General features: G+C 28.5%; 2 protein-coding genes across 3 annotated transcripts; both read left to right on the top strand.

The window, feature by feature from the left end:
* The first annotated feature begins 50 nt into the window (after nt 1-50).
* LOC111029041 (intraflagellar transport protein 80 homolog) lies at nt 51-14,286 on the top strand. Of its 2 annotated transcripts, none has more exons than XR_002603967.1 (16): nt 51-1,036; nt 1,874-2,043; nt 2,133-2,243; nt 4,162-4,340; nt 4,730-4,819; nt 5,718-5,855; nt 7,448-7,572; nt 7,642-7,890; nt 8,902-9,065; nt 9,150-9,338; nt 9,431-9,578; nt 10,353-10,647; nt 11,004-11,143; nt 12,025-12,145; nt 12,225-12,332; nt 12,429-14,286. XR_002603967.1 is itself a non-coding variant. In XM_022307869.1 (16 exons), exons 1-15 carry the CDS (start codon nt 945-947, stop codon nt 12,273-12,275), a joined length of 2,262 nt encoding a protein of 753 aa, XP_022163561.1. In that variant the 5' UTR covers nt 51-944; the 3' UTR covers nt 12,276-12,285; nt 12,429-12,457. The 2 variants fall into 2 exon arrangements, 1 of the variants encoding a protein (XP_022163561.1); XM_022307869.1 differs by having other exon boundaries at nt 12,225-12,285; nt 12,429-12,457.
* Nucleotides 14,287-15,779: 1,493 nt separating this feature from the next.
* On the top strand, nt 15,780-19,439 carry LOC111029049 (kelch domain-containing protein 10 homolog). Its single transcript, XM_022307882.1, has 5 exons — nt 15,780-15,949; nt 17,004-17,185; nt 17,357-17,561; nt 17,636-17,964; nt 18,496-19,439. The coding sequence occupies exons 2-5, from the start codon at nt 17,021-17,023 to the stop codon at nt 19,015-19,017; spliced, it is 1,221 nt and encodes a 406-aa protein (XP_022163574.1). The 5' UTR covers nt 15,780-15,949; nt 17,004-17,020; the 3' UTR covers nt 19,018-19,439.
* The last annotated feature ends 580 nt before the right edge of the window (nt 19,440-20,019 follow it).

Genomic DNA, 20,019 nt, shown 5'->3' with positions numbered 1-20,019 from the left:
ACCTACAATTTACAAATCATAAAAATAATTTGAATATAGTTGGTAGCACAAATAAATAAATTGTTCAGTTAGTCAAATAAAGTATACAATTAGTGCAGTAGTTTGATCCCCCAAGGTAATTATTGAATATTAAAATTCTGTCGTACAGAATTTTGACATAACAGGATCCTCACCTTCCTAAAATGTTTTGAAGTAAACAAAAAACAAATTAAATGATGCCGCTTTATCCTATATTCAGGGTGTCCATGATTAATGGAAATACTTCATTCAGATGCAAATAGATCCATAAGTATTTTGATATGTATATAACTAAGTATGGTAATAATAACCTAAAAATTAAATAAGTGGGTACAAGGTTGGAACTAATATGCTAGTTTTCAGCAGTTGTGCTTTTTTTCTTTATTTAATATGTTTGAATTTTATGGTAACATCACTGTTTGAATATTTTCAATAAGCTGGTTTGGATAATTGTTTCTGTCTTAGTTAATAAAATTGTTTGTTTAGTTTTATACAATAAAATAAAGAGGTAGATTTCTTTTATAATAACAGTGTTCTGCACAGAATTGATGCTTTGACTACACAGCTAAAATGTTGGATACACATTTTAAATAGTGTGCCCTTGGCAGTTAGCCCGGTAGTTGTACCCACAGGCTATCTGACTATGGCCTATGGCTATAAGTCGTTGCTATGGAAATGTGTGTACAAACAAATTATTAGTCATCAATACCTATTACCATATGTAACCGCATTCGAGAAAATATTTTTGGTTACTTGTTGGTGATTAAGGAATATATAATTTCAGAATAGTTGTAAACAATGGTGTTGCTTGTGTTTTATAATTTCTGTTAGTGGTTTTAGTTGTAAACAATAATACTTTCTGTATACTGAATATAAGATAAGCTATTATATATTTAAGTAATTTGCTTACTTTCTTTGAATAAAAAATGCGTTTCAAATCAACATTATTAAAAGATTCTGTGGATCAATCTGTTGTTTGTATTGGTTGGACTGGAAACGATGAAATCATAATTGGAAGGTTTGAGAAAGATTAAGTTCTTACATATTATAAAATGTAAAATATAGTATAAAATTATGTTAGAATTAGTATGTTCGTAGAATATTAGTCCAGTAATAATAACATTATTTTGTTGCAAAATTGAAAGTTTTATCAGTAGCCACTTACTTAACTTCTTAAATCTTACCATAGTCATAAGTATCTTATTTATTCAACGGTACATAAATCCTTCTTATATTGATTTAAAACCCACATCAACAAACATATTTTTATGATAGACATGTTTCTGTGGTAAAATGTTAAAAGGTTGGGTCATATTAGTCTCTTACCACGTTTTCTACAGAAAAAACCAATTGTTATCGTTTGTATCAAAATAATTTGTAAAAATAATTCAAATACAACAAATACTTCATCTAATATTACATATACCTTGTTAATCCTTAGCATAAACATTTTAATAACTCAGAAGCTATTCATTAGAATAGATACATTAACATTATCGAGAAAATCATTCCCTAATTATTTTGCAGTAAAAAAGTTTGAGTAATGAGAAGGAAGTTTGTATTGCTACAGGACACTCCTTAAGTAGTATTATTAAAAATTCTAAAAATTAGAATTAGAATAAACTTACATACTATTAAAGGGGGGCATTATATAACTTTGTAGACATAATATATATTATACATAGTCATTAGTCATATTATATAATAATATTAGTATTGTCACTTGTAATATTGTACTTTTGTATATCACATAATAATTAAATATTACATATTATTATATACCTACTCTTTAGGTGCTTATATTGTAATGTTTCTTTACTTTTATAATTTTAATACTTTTGATTATACAACTTAGAAGCGACTCAACGTTATCAAAATGGAGCCAAGCCACAAAAGAAAATATAAAGTTGTGCGATTTTTCTGACGAATCGTCGTATCCTATAGATTTGCATATGCTATCTAGTACTCAGAGACTCACAAACAAGACAGCAGGGATTGAGCAAATTCTTATAACTTCATCAAATGGTATGCTGATAATAAAATGGAAAGTTTTGTATAGGATTATTAGGATTTCAATCAATAATATGATATTTTAAAATTTTTTTTTATAATAGGCAAGTTGCATTTAATGAGCAAAATCACTAAAATCGATAAAACTGTAGATGCGCATGAAGGTAATGCAACGGTCGGTAAATGGAGCCCTGATGGTTCTACTTTATTAACAGGCTAGTATAATACTTAAAAGTAAATATTAAAAGGTACTGGTACCTAAGACTACCTACAATCTACATCACGAATTAAAGTAGTCACCACTCACCAGTCTATCTCTATGTATTAGATGAGTAACCCACCTGCTGGTATAGTTTCTCCCTTAGATCATATACTAGTATATGATCTAAGGTTTCCCCTATCGATCATCAATCACAATTTATAAACATTAACCAGTACCTAAATGTAAGGTATGTAGCTAAAGTTGTATACTATTATAAGTGCCCCTAAGCATGTAAAAATTATTACGAAGGGTAGAACCAAATTGTGCATGAATTACCTTAATGGAAGCATTGAGAACACGATTGCGTACCTGTATTGGTCGAAAAACAAAAAATCCATCTTAAGTAAGAAACGATTGCTTAGGTACCAAATTAACCCCAACGCCTTCAAATTTATAATTATACCTAACATTTTTAAAATAAAATGTACCACCCACTATCAATTAATATTCAAATAAAATGTTTTTTGTTACCTACCTTATACAATTAATGTAACCACGTTGTTATAAATAAAAATTAATTGATAACACTTATTATAATTTGTCTCAAACGCCTACTATTTATACTGTAAATAATTAAACATTGTGGCTTAATACTGCCTAGTAATACACTAGTAAATGTAACTGCAAGCATATAGAGAGAGATATCTTCTCTAAAATTGTATCTCATGCTCATCCTTTGACTATCTATCTATAATAGTTAAAAATATTCAAAAAAGTATTTACTCTATATATACTTATATATTTAAACGTATAAGTTCGGGATGTCTGAAGTGGTGTCATTGGACCCCCTTCCAAATTCCAAGTCAACATGTAAAAGTACATATTATTATCTAACTAAATCACTTTTATTCATGTAGTTACCTACGCAAGTAGCTATATATTATTTAGTAAGCTATCAATATTATACTATTTAAAGACAAAAGAGTATCGACGTACCTATTCTGTATAATATTTTATTAATATGGATAAATACCTACATTTTACACTCGTCATAAAGGATTTAAAATGAGCATTTTCCTTAGAATATAGGTATATAGGACATAGCCACGTAGACATAAGTAGGTACTATAAATTATAATATAGGAATATAACCTAAGTACCTATAAGTCTATTGAAGAAAAATATGAAAAACGTATCAAAATATTTTATTTCATGGGTATTTTAATTAAAGTTTGAATACCTACGTTTTAAATCACATCGAGTCATTGTGCTATGCGAGGAACCTCTTGAAATTAACAAATTTTTTATTATATCAACTTGTATTCTGCACATTATAATGATTGGTGCGTTCACTATATAATTGTCTGTTTTATACATTTTGAAGAAGCTATCTGGAGTGTATGGTTTTAATTTATTATTCAGTTTTATATACAATTGTAAAATTCTAAAAATTTGTCATTACCCGAAAATAAAATTATCTTACGTATTATTATGTAGGTACAGAATCATGTTAAAAAAACAACAAAGCCTTTTCAGCGGTCGACCGACTTTTGAATAGGTTCTAAAAAGACATGTGGCAGATTGAATTGAGTAAATTATTTATATATTATAATATATTATAAATAATTGTTTAGACCTGTTTTGAAATAACAGTTATCAAAAAATATTTTTAAGAATTTATACGAATTTTTTTTCTGAAAATATTACATAAGACGTCATATTGACTGTTAATTAATTTAGGTAGGTACTTGATTTTAAAAATATGGTTCAAATATTGTATAGGTAGGTATATAAATATATTAAATACTCCAACATCAAGCCATCAAGGGCGTAGTTAGAAAATTCATCAGGGAAAGGGAGGCAACCAAGTGTATTTTTAAATGTTTATCCAAATTGAATTACATATAATTGTCGATTGTTATAATTTACAGCTGGCGAAGACGGATCTATAAAAATATGGTCTCGCATAGGAATGTTGAGAACAAAATTGGTCGTAAATGCTGAGCCAATATTGTCGGCTGACTGGAATTCTGATTCATCTAAAATTGTGTATACTCAACACGATACGCTTTGTATTAAATCATTAAAAGCGAACATAAAAACAATTAGAGTACGTTTATAAATCTCTTTAAATCTACAGGCAAAATTTGGATTTGATTATTGGTGGCCTGAGGTGAAGGGGGTTTTATAGTGATTTTTCACTTTAATCACATGTAAAATTTATAAAAACAAAATAATGTCTCTGGTAGACTTATTATATTGTACTTCACACATTTTTGCTTCTGAATTTGATTTTCCGGTTTTGGAAGGGTAAATCATGGATACAACTTAAAGTTAAAATTGGTGGTAACCTAAAGATAAAAATATCGGCAGTTGGAAGAGCCAGTTAATTCACATATATTGGGTATCCTCATTCCTCACACACCTTTAAATTGGCTTACGTGACAATGTCTATTAGTTACAACACCCATTTATCCAACTTCTTAATTATGTATTTAGATTAGAGCCCATAGTGATCTTATACTCAAAGTTTCGTGGTGTAGAGCCAATGAATTGATTGTATCGGGAGGCGAAGATTGTTACTATAAGGTATTTATATTTAATATGTAATTCATAGAATATATAATTTTAAGTTTTAATTTTAAAATACATAAAAGGTATACTCAAAAATATAATTCTGTTATACCTATTGTATATTAATAGGTACTTAATTATAGTACCATATTATAGCAGACAATTTTTTCAGCGGGGCACTTAAATTTTTTTCTGCAATTTTTATTGAGCTATACAATACTTATCATCTAGGTATTTTCTTATGACGCCATCGTTTATAAAAAAAGTTTCAGTTGGGGGGACACTTCCCACCAGTGCCAACCCACTGGCCTAATTTATTAAGTATCATATCAAATTTTCAACTATAAAAATATGGTAAAAACAACAATTAATTTAGTTATTTTTAACAATGTTAAAATCATTAACTATGATTTTTATAATAAGGATAACTATTCATTTAGTTGGATTAACAGCATTATATAACTTAATACAATAGTTAAATCAGCTAAAGTTTATAGTTAATAAATAGTAGTCAATTTTATAGTTAAAATAACAATAATTATCTTACTAAAAAAAAAAAAGTTATTTTAACTATATTTATAGCTGTCACATATATAACTATAAATTATGATTAAACTAAACATAAAATTAGTTAAAGTAACAATTTTTTTTCCGTGATAGTTTATAGCAATTTGTTTTCGTTGCTCAAATGTCAAGACATTCAACATGAATTTCGATTCATAATGTTTTATCATTTTAATAATTTATATAAAAACTTAAACTTATTGTGTGTAAAAATCCCATTTCTATTTGTTTTCATTGTATTTATATTATAAATAAATATTTTTTTATTTGCTTATTCGAACATGGCATTCCTGAACTCATTGGCAACCTATACAGTATATTATCAATTATAATATGTATTATTTTATAGATTTGGGATTCATATGGAAATTCTGTATTTGTGAGTGAAAAACTCTCTCATCCAGTAACTTCTCATTGTTGGAAGTCTGATGGAAATTTACTAGTTGTTAGTTTTTACAATACAATTCTACTTTGTAATCAATACGGGGTAAGTATTATTTCAAAAAAAAAATATTATTCTTGTAATTATTTAATATTGAGTATAGGTAGTTAGGTATATCATAGGCATAAAACAAAACAATCAATATCTGTATTAGAAAGATTATCTGTAGGTATACCTACGCGTGCGGATATGGCTTGAAATTGTAGACTGAGGGGTCACATCGTAAGAGAACCTGTGGCTCTGGAAAATTCATCAATATATCTAGATCCGTAAAATATAAATTATAATTAATACCTGCTTTATTAAAGTGATAATATTTCGGAATTTTTTAATAACGATTTTCAGGTCAAAAATCTCACCAATATTAAGTAGATACGTTTTTTTGTGTGTTATTGTATTTAATTAAATAATATTGTATTTGTGTAAATAATAATAATAATGAATTAGTGAAATAAAGTTTTTCTATATTTTCTAAATTTAAGACATATCATTTTGTTTTAAATGCCTACCAATTTTTCAATGAAACTATAATACTATATTTATTCTAATATTCTGTAATAGGTATATTGTCTATATTAACAACTACAACTAAAAAAAAGGTTGTTCAAACCAGTGGCTCCCTGGACATCATGGTTTTGTATTTTTTCGAAAAAATGGCTTTCTTACGAAAAGGTTCCCGACCCCTACTCCATACCCTACAAAACACAGTTATGGTAAAATTTAAATTTGTAGTGTGTGCGCTCCACTTATTGAATTTGAGTTCAATGATAAACCATTATATACAAAAAATGATTGTAAGCGAACACAGACTGTGAGCCTAAACTTCTAACTTTTTAAGGATATTTGATTAAATTGTATTTCTAGGTATTAGAGTAGTTTTTTTTTAATTAGTGTTTTTTAACGATAGATTAAACTAATTTGTTTTTCAAAAACAAATCTCATATCTTATGGAGTAATAATAATAATAATAATAATAATAATAATATAAATTAAACAAATATTATTAATTCAATACTTTCGAAAATAAACAAAAAAAATGTTCACCAATTATAGAAGTATAATAATTATATAATAATAATAATAATATAATATGATATAATATATTTTATAAATGCAATTATCAAAATGATACAGATTTCTCTTGTAATATTATATATCCAAACTTGCAAAATGGTTTATTCTAAGATTTCATCATTTCAAGCATTAAAGCAACTTTACCCAGAACCACCCCACACACCAATATATTGATAGAATAATTTTTTGTACAGGTAACTATAAACCTATAATTTAGAATAATATATTATTATACAGAGACTTGAATGCGACCTGTACCAATGAACGAATATATATTATAATGTAATATTAAATGTATAATATGTATTATATTAAATAATATACAACATTATTATTTATCAAGTTTTTAGTAGACAATTCAATACATTGAATTTTTTTAAACAAAGTTTGTTTAACATAAAATAATAATAATATATGTTTTTAAAATAACTAATAAGTTATATAATAAACGTATATTATATAAATTGAATGCGCGATAGTTAATAAAAATATTTATATATGTTTTTGTTTTAGTTATAACTTATAATAATTATAATAATGTGAGTATTTATATTATTCGACAGACAGTCCTGTCGACAGATTATGTCGACTGCGGGAGCATTTGTTCCCTTTGTTGGTCACCGGATAGTACTCAAGTAGCTGCCGTGTGCGCTAATGGAAGACTAATGATTTCTACTTTGGTCGAAAGGTTTGAATACTGTACAAAGATTGGAATTTTTATGTTCTCAGTCAATTATATCGTATCTATATGTTGCAGAAGTTTTTCGAGACGGAATTTTCATTGTTTGATCACGTCGCGGAAAACAATGGCTGTGAAGGACGTATTAAATGAAACCAAAGAAAACCTCGATTTCCCCGAACGTATTGTCCACGTAGCTATGGAGTTCAATCATTTAATAGTTACCACATGCACTCAGTGTTTTGTTTATCAAATGCCCAATCTAAACACTCCGCAAATTGTCAATTTAAAAGACACAAATGTGTTTATGATAATTTTAACTGAAAAGTAAACACAAATTACAAACAATATAATTACAATACACCTACCTAGTTATAGTACCTATACATAACTATGCGAATTAGAACAAGTCACAATTATTTTTCTATAATGATAGGTACCGGTCAATTCAACAAGTATGCTCACCTCATATTGTACATTTGTACTTATTTATTCAAATTCTGTTTTAGGAATTTTTAATTACCTATAGTTACTTTAAGACTATTATTTTAAAATGGAGTGACAAATGGGTGGTGATATAAAATAGTTTTTTCAAATAAATATAGCTTTTTTTTATTTTAATCTATTAAAATATATGATTTTTTTGAAAATTATGTTGTACATTTAAATTTTAATTCGAACGATTAGTTATCTGAGTTATTAAACTGTACTAAGTATAATAATCATGTAAGTAGGTGCCTATAAATAATATAATGATTTTGTATAAAATATAAAATAGTTGTAATATTTAGCTCAGTGTCTAGGTATTTAGGTCTTATTGCGTTTTGAAAATGTTTACAAATTATAAAATATTAATAGAATCAATGACTTACTGTCTTACTATAATTTTCGAATCATTGCTTTCGTATTCGGTGAAACTATTATCCTATTAGTACCTAAAAATTAATAACTCAAAAATGTCTCATTATAATTTCGATATACATTCATCAACTTAACCTGGCCCTGGGTGTTCATTAATACCATTATGCTTATCATGAACCATATGCTATTGCTTTGTTGTTGCTATGATTCTAAATGTTTTTACTTGTCGTTAGCTGAAATCTTGATGTGGCGTTCTATCGTCATCTACATAGGCATTTTTCTCCGTTATAAGTATAATAATTTATTAATAAATATCTTGGAATTGTAATTTGTGTCATTTGAATGCGTATGTGTTTTTTTTAAAATTCTGAATGATCAATAAATGTACACTGTACAAGTGTACAGTAAAAATGAATAAAATAATTTGTTCAAAAGTGGCAGCGAAATTTACTTATTTTTTTCAATTATGTTTTGTAGGTATTTTGCTATATTATCGATAAGTCGAGTTGACATTTACACATTTGACTGTAAATTGGTTTCGTCTCCTAAATGGCCGAATATGCAATGTGACTTAATACAAAAGAATCACGTATCTATATCTGACCACATATTGGCTGTAAGAGATCAACTGAATGACAAAAGTGATTACTAATAATATATTCTGAGACAGACATTACCTACACATTTCTTACGTCCAAATAAAATTAATTTGTTTTTATGTTTAGTGATACACGTATTCGAAATAGCTCCATTGAATACATTGCCTACAATTAAACATGGATTTTCAATTACTGATGTACAGTTGATGACCACTAAAATCCAAGATAAACGTTATTTGGCGTTTATTGATTCGAGCATGAACATATTTATCGTCCATATAGGGCATAAAGATTGTGCTAAAACATACAAACTTGGTATAAATAACTGATATGTGTACACATGTATTATATTCTTAATAGAAAAGACTAAATTATATTATATTTTTGTGGTCCACACACACATTTAGGTTCCATGTTTCATAGCATGTGCTGGAACGGTCAAACAGAATCGCTGGCTGCTTTGCAATATACAAATCTAATAGTGTGGTACGACCCTTTACTTTTACTGAACGACCAAATCCTTGTGCGGAAGTCTCTAGAAAAGAGTGACTTGAGGTATATCGTATATATTACCTATATCGTTTTTATCGTTTGCTATGATATCATTTATAATAATTGTATAAAATACTGGGACTATTAGATTATTTTAGGTTAACATAATATACTCATTATATTGAAGAAGAGTATTTAAGTTTTTAAATTATATTTTACTTAATTTTGTGTTTTTACTTTTTTTAATGAACCATACAAATATACAATTATATTTTCATACTTCAAATCAGTATTTTTTTGAGGATTTTGATCTATAAAAATCAACTTTAATCTTAAGTTGAAATTATGATTAGCGAAGTAGTGGACCAACATATTTCGGGGTATCTAGTATACTTCATTGCGCTCATTCAAAATTGAAATTATTATATAACTACTATTAACATTTAACACTATTGGTTTGAAATTCTCAGAACAATATTCTGATTTAGGTCATAAAATTCAAATGCATTTCACTCATAAAAAAAAACTTAAAAATTATAACGAGAAAAATAGAAATTAGTTTTAAATTGTTCTCAAGATAGTCGACTGTCGAAATCAAAGTAGCCTGCAGTGCCACAGTATAAAGAGCTAGAGCAAAAAATTTAGGTACATCAGGATGCTTCTCAACAGTCACCGTGTTTCTCCTCTGTGCTCTTTGTATATCTCATATTTGAATAGAAAATTAATAATATAACTTTTATTAAAATTATTTTTGTACGATTGACATTTTTATAAATATGCTTAATATAAATATAAATATATGTTTAATTTTTTGGGGGGGTTTTGTTAAACACACAGTTTTTACGGTAACAAGTTAAACATCGAGTCATACGAAGACAATATGGTGAGTCTGATCAACACAGATGGAGTCAAGGTGTTTGTCCAGGTGTCCCCTTATTTAGAAGCTATGAAGAATTACATCGGTGCGAGTAAATGGATGGAATGCCGAACCGTTTGCCGAGACGTGAAGAATGAAGCGATGTGGGCACTTCTGGCCGGTTCTGCTGTGTTGGCTAAACAGCTGGACACTGCCGAAGAGTGTTTTCTTGCCATCGGACAGATTGAGCGAGCAACATTTATCCAACACATAAAGGCATTGATAGATCTTTAAATATTGATCACTGTACATATTATACACAGTGTGTTATGATAAATTATAATACATAGTGTACACATATTATATACCTAGTGTCTTATGTCAGTTCTCGTGGGTTCCCAAAACACCAGGGGTAACTACTAAGTTTCATAGCTCCTGGAAACAAACGACAATGTTTTGTTTATTTTTATGAAAAATCTTAAAACATTAAGAAGTTTAAAACCTTTGTTTGTTAGTGCACTGTCATATTTGTATACCTATGTAATATGTATTGTATGTACCTATGCATTATACAGTATAAGATTATTTTGAATGGAATGCGCAGTTTTTATAATTTGTATTTTTTGTCTCAGACGATATCTGACAGAACAACACAGGAGTCATCACTAGCTCTGCTATCTGGAAAAATATCAGAAGCCGAATCCATTTTGCTGAGAAACGGATCCACATTTAAAGCTATCATGTTTAATGTACAAATACATAACTGGAGTAGGTGTGTAAGCCAACACATTGAATAAGCATTAAATATTAAGTATAGTAGGCGTTTATACTATAGACTTAATGTTATATCATATAGAGAATAATCGATTGGAAATTTAAAATGATATTGTATGTATATAAACGTAGTACGAAATACAAATTTGGGATGGCTTTGCATAACTCCAATTTTAAATTTCACGAGTGCCCATCTAGGGCTTGAGAGAGATTTAAACATAGTACTATTGTGTGGATTGAAAACTTTTATTTTATATAATTGGGTGATGCCTATGTGATCAACTGTTGAAGATTTTTCTTTTTGATTAAAACTGAGAGACTTAGTCTTTTATTGTGCGCAATATCGAAACATTATATTTTACTTCCGAATAGGTTGAGATTAGTATTCCTTGGACTAATGATGGAGAAATGGTGGGTCCAGGCAAATAATAATAATAATACGCACGTGAGCGTACGTATTCTAATTTTTCTGAGTTTAATTTTATTCTTTACTTGGAGTTTGAACTGTGCACACAATTAAAATGCATTTTCTTTGGTTGGAAAAATTGATGATTATTTTGGATAATTTCCGGCACAAAGTAGAATTACTGTTTAGTCTGCACGAGTGCCTATAATTAATACATCAATAACCTATTTAACCAGTGTCCAGTACTACTCATGTTATTTTAATTTTAAATACTACTTTGTATTATTAGTAATTGGAATCTTTGTTCCTGCCAGTTATATTTAATATATTTATTATTTATACAATAATTCACTAACCTAATTAATGAATACAGAATATTGAATGATAATTTTGGTTAACTGTAGATTATGTGAATGATGTATTCGCGAATGTGAACAATCATTTAATTTCTTTACTTTTTATGATTTTTTTAGAGCATTGGAATTAGCAGTAAAACATAAAAAATACCTAAACACGGTTATTTATAAACGGAGGAATTATTTAGATTTTTACAAAAAAGAAGAAACAAATGATAAGTTTTTAAAATACTCTAATGTATGGAATAGTTGATTTAAACATAATGTACCAAATACATAATATCATAATAATTTTTTACTAATTATCTTTTTTTCAGATAGAAATTGATAACGAAGAAGTCTTGAAAGAAATCGAAAACGAAAAATAAGGTTCTTTAAGTATGAGAATTTACTTATTCTATGATGTATGATGTATGCGTATGAATGTACGAATTACTTACATTATTATATCTTATTATAACCTTAAATATCTTTAAATATGGTTAATTAACATTGTCTATCTTTATTTATGTTGAATACAGAGAATTACAAGAAGTGCTACTGACTGAAATTACAGCTTATTAAAGGCTTAGTTGAGTGCTTAATTACTAATTAATAATTAGGCGTATAATATAATATACTATATAGGCAAAATATTAAAAAGAGTATGAATGATACAGCCTATAATATAATAATTAGGTATGTCATTTATTGATGGATGTATCTACAACCATCTCACCTCTACCCTGGTTTTATAACCTCAATCTCTCCAGGAAAAGTATAGTATCGTTCTCCCGTCTCCGCTTTGGCCACACCCTACTTCCTTCTCATTCCTTCAAACTTTCATTAAACGATTCTTCCCTCTGTATACTCCACAATGACTCAATTATTTGTGACATAACCCACCTTATCTTCAACTGCCTTAGTCTATCACAACAATATAACCACCTATTTTTTCTTTTCAACACCTCCAACATCCCTTAAAACACCAAAAATATCCTCTCTTGCCAGCAAAAAAATATCATTGATAATATATTATCCTTTTTTAACCACACAGACTTTTTAATTTAATTTCTCTTGTCTTTTTTGTTAATAACTTATATCTTATTATTACTATATATGTTTCGATCATACTTGTTAATACTTAACTGTTGAAATTAATTGTAAATAACAAATGAACAAAGTTTAAGAAGAAAAAAAAATTAATAGATGTACCCCCGTGTATAGACCCTCTTTTTGGTAATAAATAACTGACAGTACCCTCTGAAGTCTTCATACAATAATATATTTCGATAATTCATTAATTCCATACACAGTTAAGGCGAAAAGATTATATACAGAACCTGATTTTAAAAAATAGAGGCCTTGTAAACTATTTATATATTGCTTTGGAGGCCTTTTTAACTAAAGATACATCGGACAAATTAATTATAATTAATAAATGTTATTTATTGTGTAGCATAATGATTGATTGCCAGTCATTATGACAAAGAGTCCAGTTTTTCTTATAGTGTTAAAGAAGAGCCCACTCGAGTTTTATACTTTTAAATTTTATGAGTAGAAAATAAAAGTTCACTATTGTCTATTACAATTTGTTTATGGTATATAATTCAAAAATATTTTTTGTAAGAAATATTGAAATTAATGCTCATAAAATTGGAATTTTCTTATATAGATAAGGTAGGTAAGAACTCCAGAAAGAAAAGCTTTCAAAAATATTTATTTTCCTCGAAGGTCTGAATTAAGGTATATACTGTTAAAGTGTTACGGCCTACATGACTCCTCGGCAGTGGGAGTTGGAACCTACCTTTACAGGCTACAACTTATATGTACCTATATTATAGAGTATAGCCTATGGACCAGCGTTTCCCAAACTAACGGTCGGGAAATTTTTTTGATAGGTTCGACTCGCGATTACGGATTACGGTTATTTTAGCCTAAATTGATACCTCTATATTGTATAATAATTATAATGTGAAGTCCAATTAGTATTCAAGTATTGTAGAATGTACATCGTTTTTACGTTGGATATTAATATATTTTTAGTAATCTTAATATTATTTTATTACGATTATGGAATATTTGTTACCTATCTTATCGGTAGGTATGATAAAATTGATTAAAATAAAAATATTATATGTTTATGGCATACTTGATTTTGTTTTTTCTTTATAGAGGGGGGAGGGGTCGTATGCCCAATAAAGTTTAAATTTAGAGGTCGCTATTGCAAAAAGTTTGGGAAACACTGGTATAGACTATAGCTAATGTTCCTGTAGGCATAGTTTTTTTAAAGGTATTGGCGTATTGCTGAATTCTTGACGGTTTTTTTTTTTTATTAATTTTAAACATAAGACATTCCTAGCCAATAAAGGCTATCCATGTGTATTTAGTGATGTTTGACAATTTACATATTAGTTTATCTATAGGTATGGTTTTAATAGATTAACGTGATAATTAAAAATATTTTTAAGTATTATGGATAATTGACAATTGGTAATTTTAGATTTACAGAAGTAATGTGATTACAATAATATTCTAATATTTATATATTTACAATAATTTAATATTTTAATAACTATAAGTAACAGAGAGGTCGCAGAATGATCTGGAAGAAGCGCATGTGTAGAGTGAAGATAACTTTTGACGGTTACGCAAATTCTCTCCCGATCCCCCTACCCCACAGTTGTCAACGATTTAGTGTATATACTTACTTGTTAGTATGTCACATATTATATAAGTAGGTAGACTACTAGACTGGTTGAATTTTTTGGGTCACAATTTAAAAAAATTGACGATTGTATATTTTTTAGAAACATTGAAAAGCCACTTTACGGAGTGAATATTTACGTTAGTAACCATCATGGTTTAAAATATAAGGGTAGGCACTAGCCATATTAATACATCGTTAAAATATCTTATTCGTCACTGTTAAAAATTACACGGACTGTTAGACTTTTCGAATCTCTCTGGACCAACCCATTCCCATTCCCCAATCAGCCTCAGCAAACGAACCGGTCGATCGACTGACAAGTGGCAAGCTTTAGCTATTAGGGGTGTCCAACCCTCGGCCCGCTGTAGATTTTGATACGGCCCTCACTTCAATTTAAAATCCATGAATTAATTGTACATAATATATTAATATTACGAGAACAAATTTATTTTAAGAATGTAAATCATCAAATAAACTGTAAGGGCCGATGCACACTTCAGTGTTTTTGCCGTCACAACTTCAATCGATCCAGATATTCATTCATTCATTACTTTTATAAAAAAAAGCAGTTTCACTGATCTCATTAAATAAAACTAATGACTTTTTACATTTTTTAAATAAAACTTTTTTTTTATTATAAATAAGTATATTTTTCTGTGTACTTATAATTAAACATTAATACTTGTAAAAATATTTCTGCTTATTATTCGCTTTTGTAAAATTATAAAAAATATATATTGTTGTATTATAGAACATAATTTAATCATTAAATTTTAATGTATTATTATTAAAAAAATGTATGTGGCCCATAACAACTTCTACCTATATGATGTGGCCCAGTCTTCACAAAAGGTTGGACATCCCTGCTTTAGCTCAGTATCATAAATATCCTCTGATCTAAAAAAGTAAAGAGTGATGGGTGATAGTTTATGCTTACAACCACGAAGAACCTTATTAAAGCCCCATGCTCACAACTTCTCGATGCGCGACTCCCGCACAGAACAGTAGATGTCACTATAAAAAAAAATATATCAGTCGCGTGCTCGTGTGTTTCGTCACTATCTCATTGTTGTAACTGTATCACAAACCACTGATGACTGATAAGAGCGTGTCTATAAAACGAAAAACTATATAATGAGAACAACCACAAAATATGTACTTACCTATTTCGCCGTGAATCGTGATACGAATATACGATAGTACGATACACTGATAAACCAGCTTTTAACCGAAACCTCAAGAACTCATAACCATGAACACCAGATATTAGTTTAAAGTTTTACATTTTTAGTTTTTACAGTTTTATAGTGTTTTTTTTTCAGTTAGACGCAATTCGCAATTTGTCCATAACAGGTACCTAGATATATATTATTTTTTTTAGAATCAATGTCTGAGAGTCAAAGCTCAAAGGACACACAAGGTCCACGGTAGGGTATCTTCAGTGATTTGACAATTTTATTTATTTATAAAATAACAAAAATATGGATCTATTGTAGTGTAGCAAGAGCTAATTCAATTATTTTCAATTGCCCACACATCTAAGGCCAAGTTTTTAAATCTTAACACCGGGGGTTTATAAAATACCTTAATAATTTTCATTGAAATAACTGAGATGTTAATTAAATATTTTATTAAAACAGTAGATACCTATAGTAAGTACATTTTTAAAAAAAAAGATTACTTTGCTCGCTGTTACATTAAATTTTTTCATACATACTTAGTATTTTCCAGAAAATATTATAGCAAAAATTCTTCGTATGCAAAATACACTCATACGTGGTCGGTTATTTGCATATTATACACATCAGTTAATATTTATAAATATTTAATTAATTCACATTTATAATTTATTTAGAAATATTAAGCAACAATTGAACACATAATAATACAATATTTATCATACATACCTAATGCTAATTATTTCCGAAAATGTCAAACATTTTTTTCCAATCAAGTGTTTAAAGTCAATATCTTAACGAAATTCATTTTTGTAATTCATTCATCTTGTTTTCCATGACAAAATATAACTTGTTTTGGAGCAAACTTAGCCCATCTGTCTCTGACATATAAATTAAAAGAGAAAAATTAAATATACACAGTTTACACCCCAAAAAAATTTAAAAAATATTACGCCCCAAGGTAAAATTGGGGGTTTTCCCACTCTAGATCCAACCCTGTCCATTTATTGTTATTGTACAATGTTGCTTGCAATTTATTATCGTGACATTTTCCTTTTTTTTTTATCCTTACAATATTTTTTTTCGCTAGGAGCAACTAATTTATCCCTGTATTTGAAATTAACTATTCAGTATGTACTGACACAAAAGTACATTATGTACTCTCAGTATGTTACCCTACATTAATCCTTCTGGCCAAATGAATAATACATTTTTTATGTTTTAAACAGGTGTTATGCAGTAAAAAATGTCGAATAATAGCATTTCAATATACAAATTCAAACCATTTCAGTTCACAGTATTAAAGAAAAATCTTGATCCACAGCAACGTCCATTGGCGAGAAGTGGACATCGCGTGGTGTGCAATAATGTCTATTTGTTCTCGTACGGAGGTTTCAATCCTCAAACAAATGTTAGACTCATTTATTTTCTTTAAACAAATTACTGCCAATGCCCAATATTTATAATTATTTCTTTTAAGTTGAGCAGTGTTTGTTATCTTTTAGTCCCCCATGTTTATATTGTTACTGATCTTAGTGACACTATTTTAAGGATATAAACCATAATCAATGTGTATTTACAGGATGTTCTTGGTCACAGAGTGTCATCAGCTATGCGGGAGCTTTGGAAGTATTGTTTTGATTTAGGTGAATGGAAAATAATTAAGTGCCAGAATGTTCCTCAAGAACTAGCATCTAGTTCAGTTACACTATCTGGTAACATAATCATTATATATGGGGGTACTGGAGTTCCATTTGGAGCGTTTTGTAGCAATCGCATGTACTTGGGTAAGGCTTTAATGACACAATTTACATTAATGGTGAACATAAGATAGATTATTATTATATTTTAATGATTCCAGGAAATTTAGCCAATGAGTATAAAGAAAATGGAATGAGCTTTGAAGAGTTAGAAGTGTCTGGAGATGTTCCACTACCATTATATGGACAAGGGGTTGTAATGGATGGTAAATATATTTATTCAATTGGTGGCACATCTGGTTTCGAATACGAGATGGATGTTCATCGATTTGATTTGAGTACAAGAAAATGGGAGTTGTTACATAAATCACTTGGAGAAAGTCAAGAACCTGAACCTAGATATCGACATGAAGTGGTATTCTACAAAGGTAGAATATATATATTCGGTGGCGGACGAGGTGGTTCCAGGAATATATATTATGGTTTTTCGGTTAGTGTAAAATATTTAATTTCTATTTTTAAATGTATTAAGTGGCTTACTCACTAGGCGAATAATTGTGCTCGCCCCTATCTTCAGAAAAATGTGGCTATTAATCGCGCAGAATAAAGTTTTTTTAAACTATTTTTTTAATTTTATAAATGCATTAAATTGTATTTTTTAACATATTTGTCTTGTTTTTAGAAGCAGTTAAATCTGCTCCCTAGTTATATCAATATATCAAAGCATTAATTATGTAGTTATGTAATCAATGTAGGGCCTAACCTGATCTAACCTAAAGATTTTGATAATTTTAAACAAGTCAATAAATTGTACTGTATACTCTTATTGGTTATAAGAGTAAAACTTATGTTTTGTAATGATAGAGTGCATACAGAATGCTTGCTGCAGTTGCCAGTATATTGCAAACCTTGATACTATGCATATAACAAGATAGTCCAATTTATGTTGTAACGATGATAATAATTGATTGTTCTTGGAAAGTTCTTGAATTTTATATATAGATATTATTATTTTTACTAGAAAATCCATATGTTTGATGTGGCCACCAGAAAGTGGGAATTCCTTCCAGCCAAACACGACCACAGGGTACCAAGACCTGGATATCCGAATAATCGAAGCTGCCATAGCTGTGTTCAATGTCCTGAGAAATCTAATTTGGTGTATATATGTGGTGGTTTTGATGGTACCCGATCCTTCAAAGACGTTTGGCGTTTTGATTTTGACACCTTGCAGTGGGAAAAACTTACTAAATGTATAATGCCTCGGCCGGTGTACTTCCACTCGACTGCTGTAACACCTTCTGGTCGTATGTGTTGTTATGGTGGCATAGTTTCTCACGATGATATAGATGTTAGAGGTGGCCGTTCAAACGATATTACTAGTGCATGGATTATGATACCCAAATTGAAAGTCATATGTTGGGAAGCAATGGTTTACTATTTCAAAGATCAGATGTTTGAATCTAGTGATGAGTCTCTAAAGAAAATTGGTTTACCTCAAGAATACTATGAACGAATAATTGAAGCACGTAGAATTTGTTAAATTAAGTTAATTTAAAAAATACATTTCTTCATTAAAGTTTTCTAGAACATTAATGTTGTTAATATTAAATTAAAATATTTTTGATGATTTTATAAAATCTTATTTGGTTTTTTAATGTGGATTGTATTACATCATTATGACTTTTATTGACAAATGGTGTTATAACCATAAAATATATAATATAATGTTTTAAACATGATACAATTGTTATTATTGTTTTTTTTTTTTTATAAAAATAAAAAAAATATTAGATATAAATTGTAATTTGTATAAATTTGACCTAAACTGGCTTAACTCATCAACATTATTATTGTAATTTTATTTTTAACGTATTATAATTGTTTATAACTATTGTGATTGATGTATTCTTATACTCTAAGATATTAAGTATTATGTATTATAATAAAAATTATTTCCAACAATTTCTGAGCTTTGTAGCATTTGTGTCAAAATAAAAAATTAATAAATACTATTGTATTCTAACACAAGGCTGACTCAATTTTGAGTTACAAAATTGATTGGGGAGGGATGTCACATTAAACTTTGTAATGTAATCCTTTTCAGTTTTGAAACTCAAAATTGGTACGGCACTCGCAAGTTTGAACATTATACTCAAAAAAGGGTACTATGATACATACATTTAGTGTATCCGGGTAATAAAAAACACTGTGAAAGAAGAAAAGATACTAGATATAAAGTACAACAATTTTTCAAAATATAATTATGATTTCTTAATAAAATAAATAATAATTTACATAAAAAATATATGTACACTATAATAATACATTACTTGCATATGAATGTCGTACACAATACTTTTATAAATTAATCAGACCCGTTTGGTTTTCAAGACCAAATTTAAAATATATATTCCATTCAAAAATGATGGGATTGTTATATTTTGTTCAGTTATACATTGAAAATAATTTAACGAAATAAATTAAATAAACATGAACACTGAACAGCCTTATAGAAAAAACCTTACTGACACAGTAACACGAG

The sequence above is a fragment of the Myzus persicae genome, unplaced genomic scaffold, assembly GCF_001856785.1.
Source record: "Myzus persicae strain clone G006 unplaced genomic scaffold, MPER_G0061.0, whole genome shotgun sequence".
Classification (NCBI taxonomy): Eukaryota; Metazoa; Arthropoda; class Insecta; order Hemiptera; family Aphididae; genus Myzus; species Myzus persicae.
This window is presented reverse-complemented; position numbering and strand designations above follow the sequence as displayed.

Coding starts and splice junctions, on each gene's coding strand:
- LOC111029041 (XM_022307869.1), top strand. CDS start 945: ATGCGTTTCAAATCAACATTATTAAAAGATTCTGTGGATCAATCTGTT. Junction 1,037..1,873: donor GATGAAATCATAATTGGAAG/GTTTGAGAAAGA, acceptor TATACAACTTAG/AAGCGACTCAACGTTATCAA. Junction 7,573..7,641: donor ATTTCTACTTTGGTCGAAAG/GTTTGAATACTG, acceptor TATATGTTGCAG/AAGTTTTTCGAGACGGAATT.
- LOC111029049 (XM_022307882.1), top strand. CDS start 17,021: ATGTCGAATAATAGCATTTCAATATACAAATTCAAACCATTTCAGTTC. Junction 17,562..17,635: donor TAGCAATCGCATGTACTTGG/GTAAGGCTTTAA, acceptor TAATGATTCCAG/GAAATTTAGCCAATGAGTAT. Junction 17,965..18,495: donor ATATATATTATGGTTTTTCG/GTTAGTGTAAAA, acceptor TATTTTTACTAG/AAAATCCATATGTTTGATGT.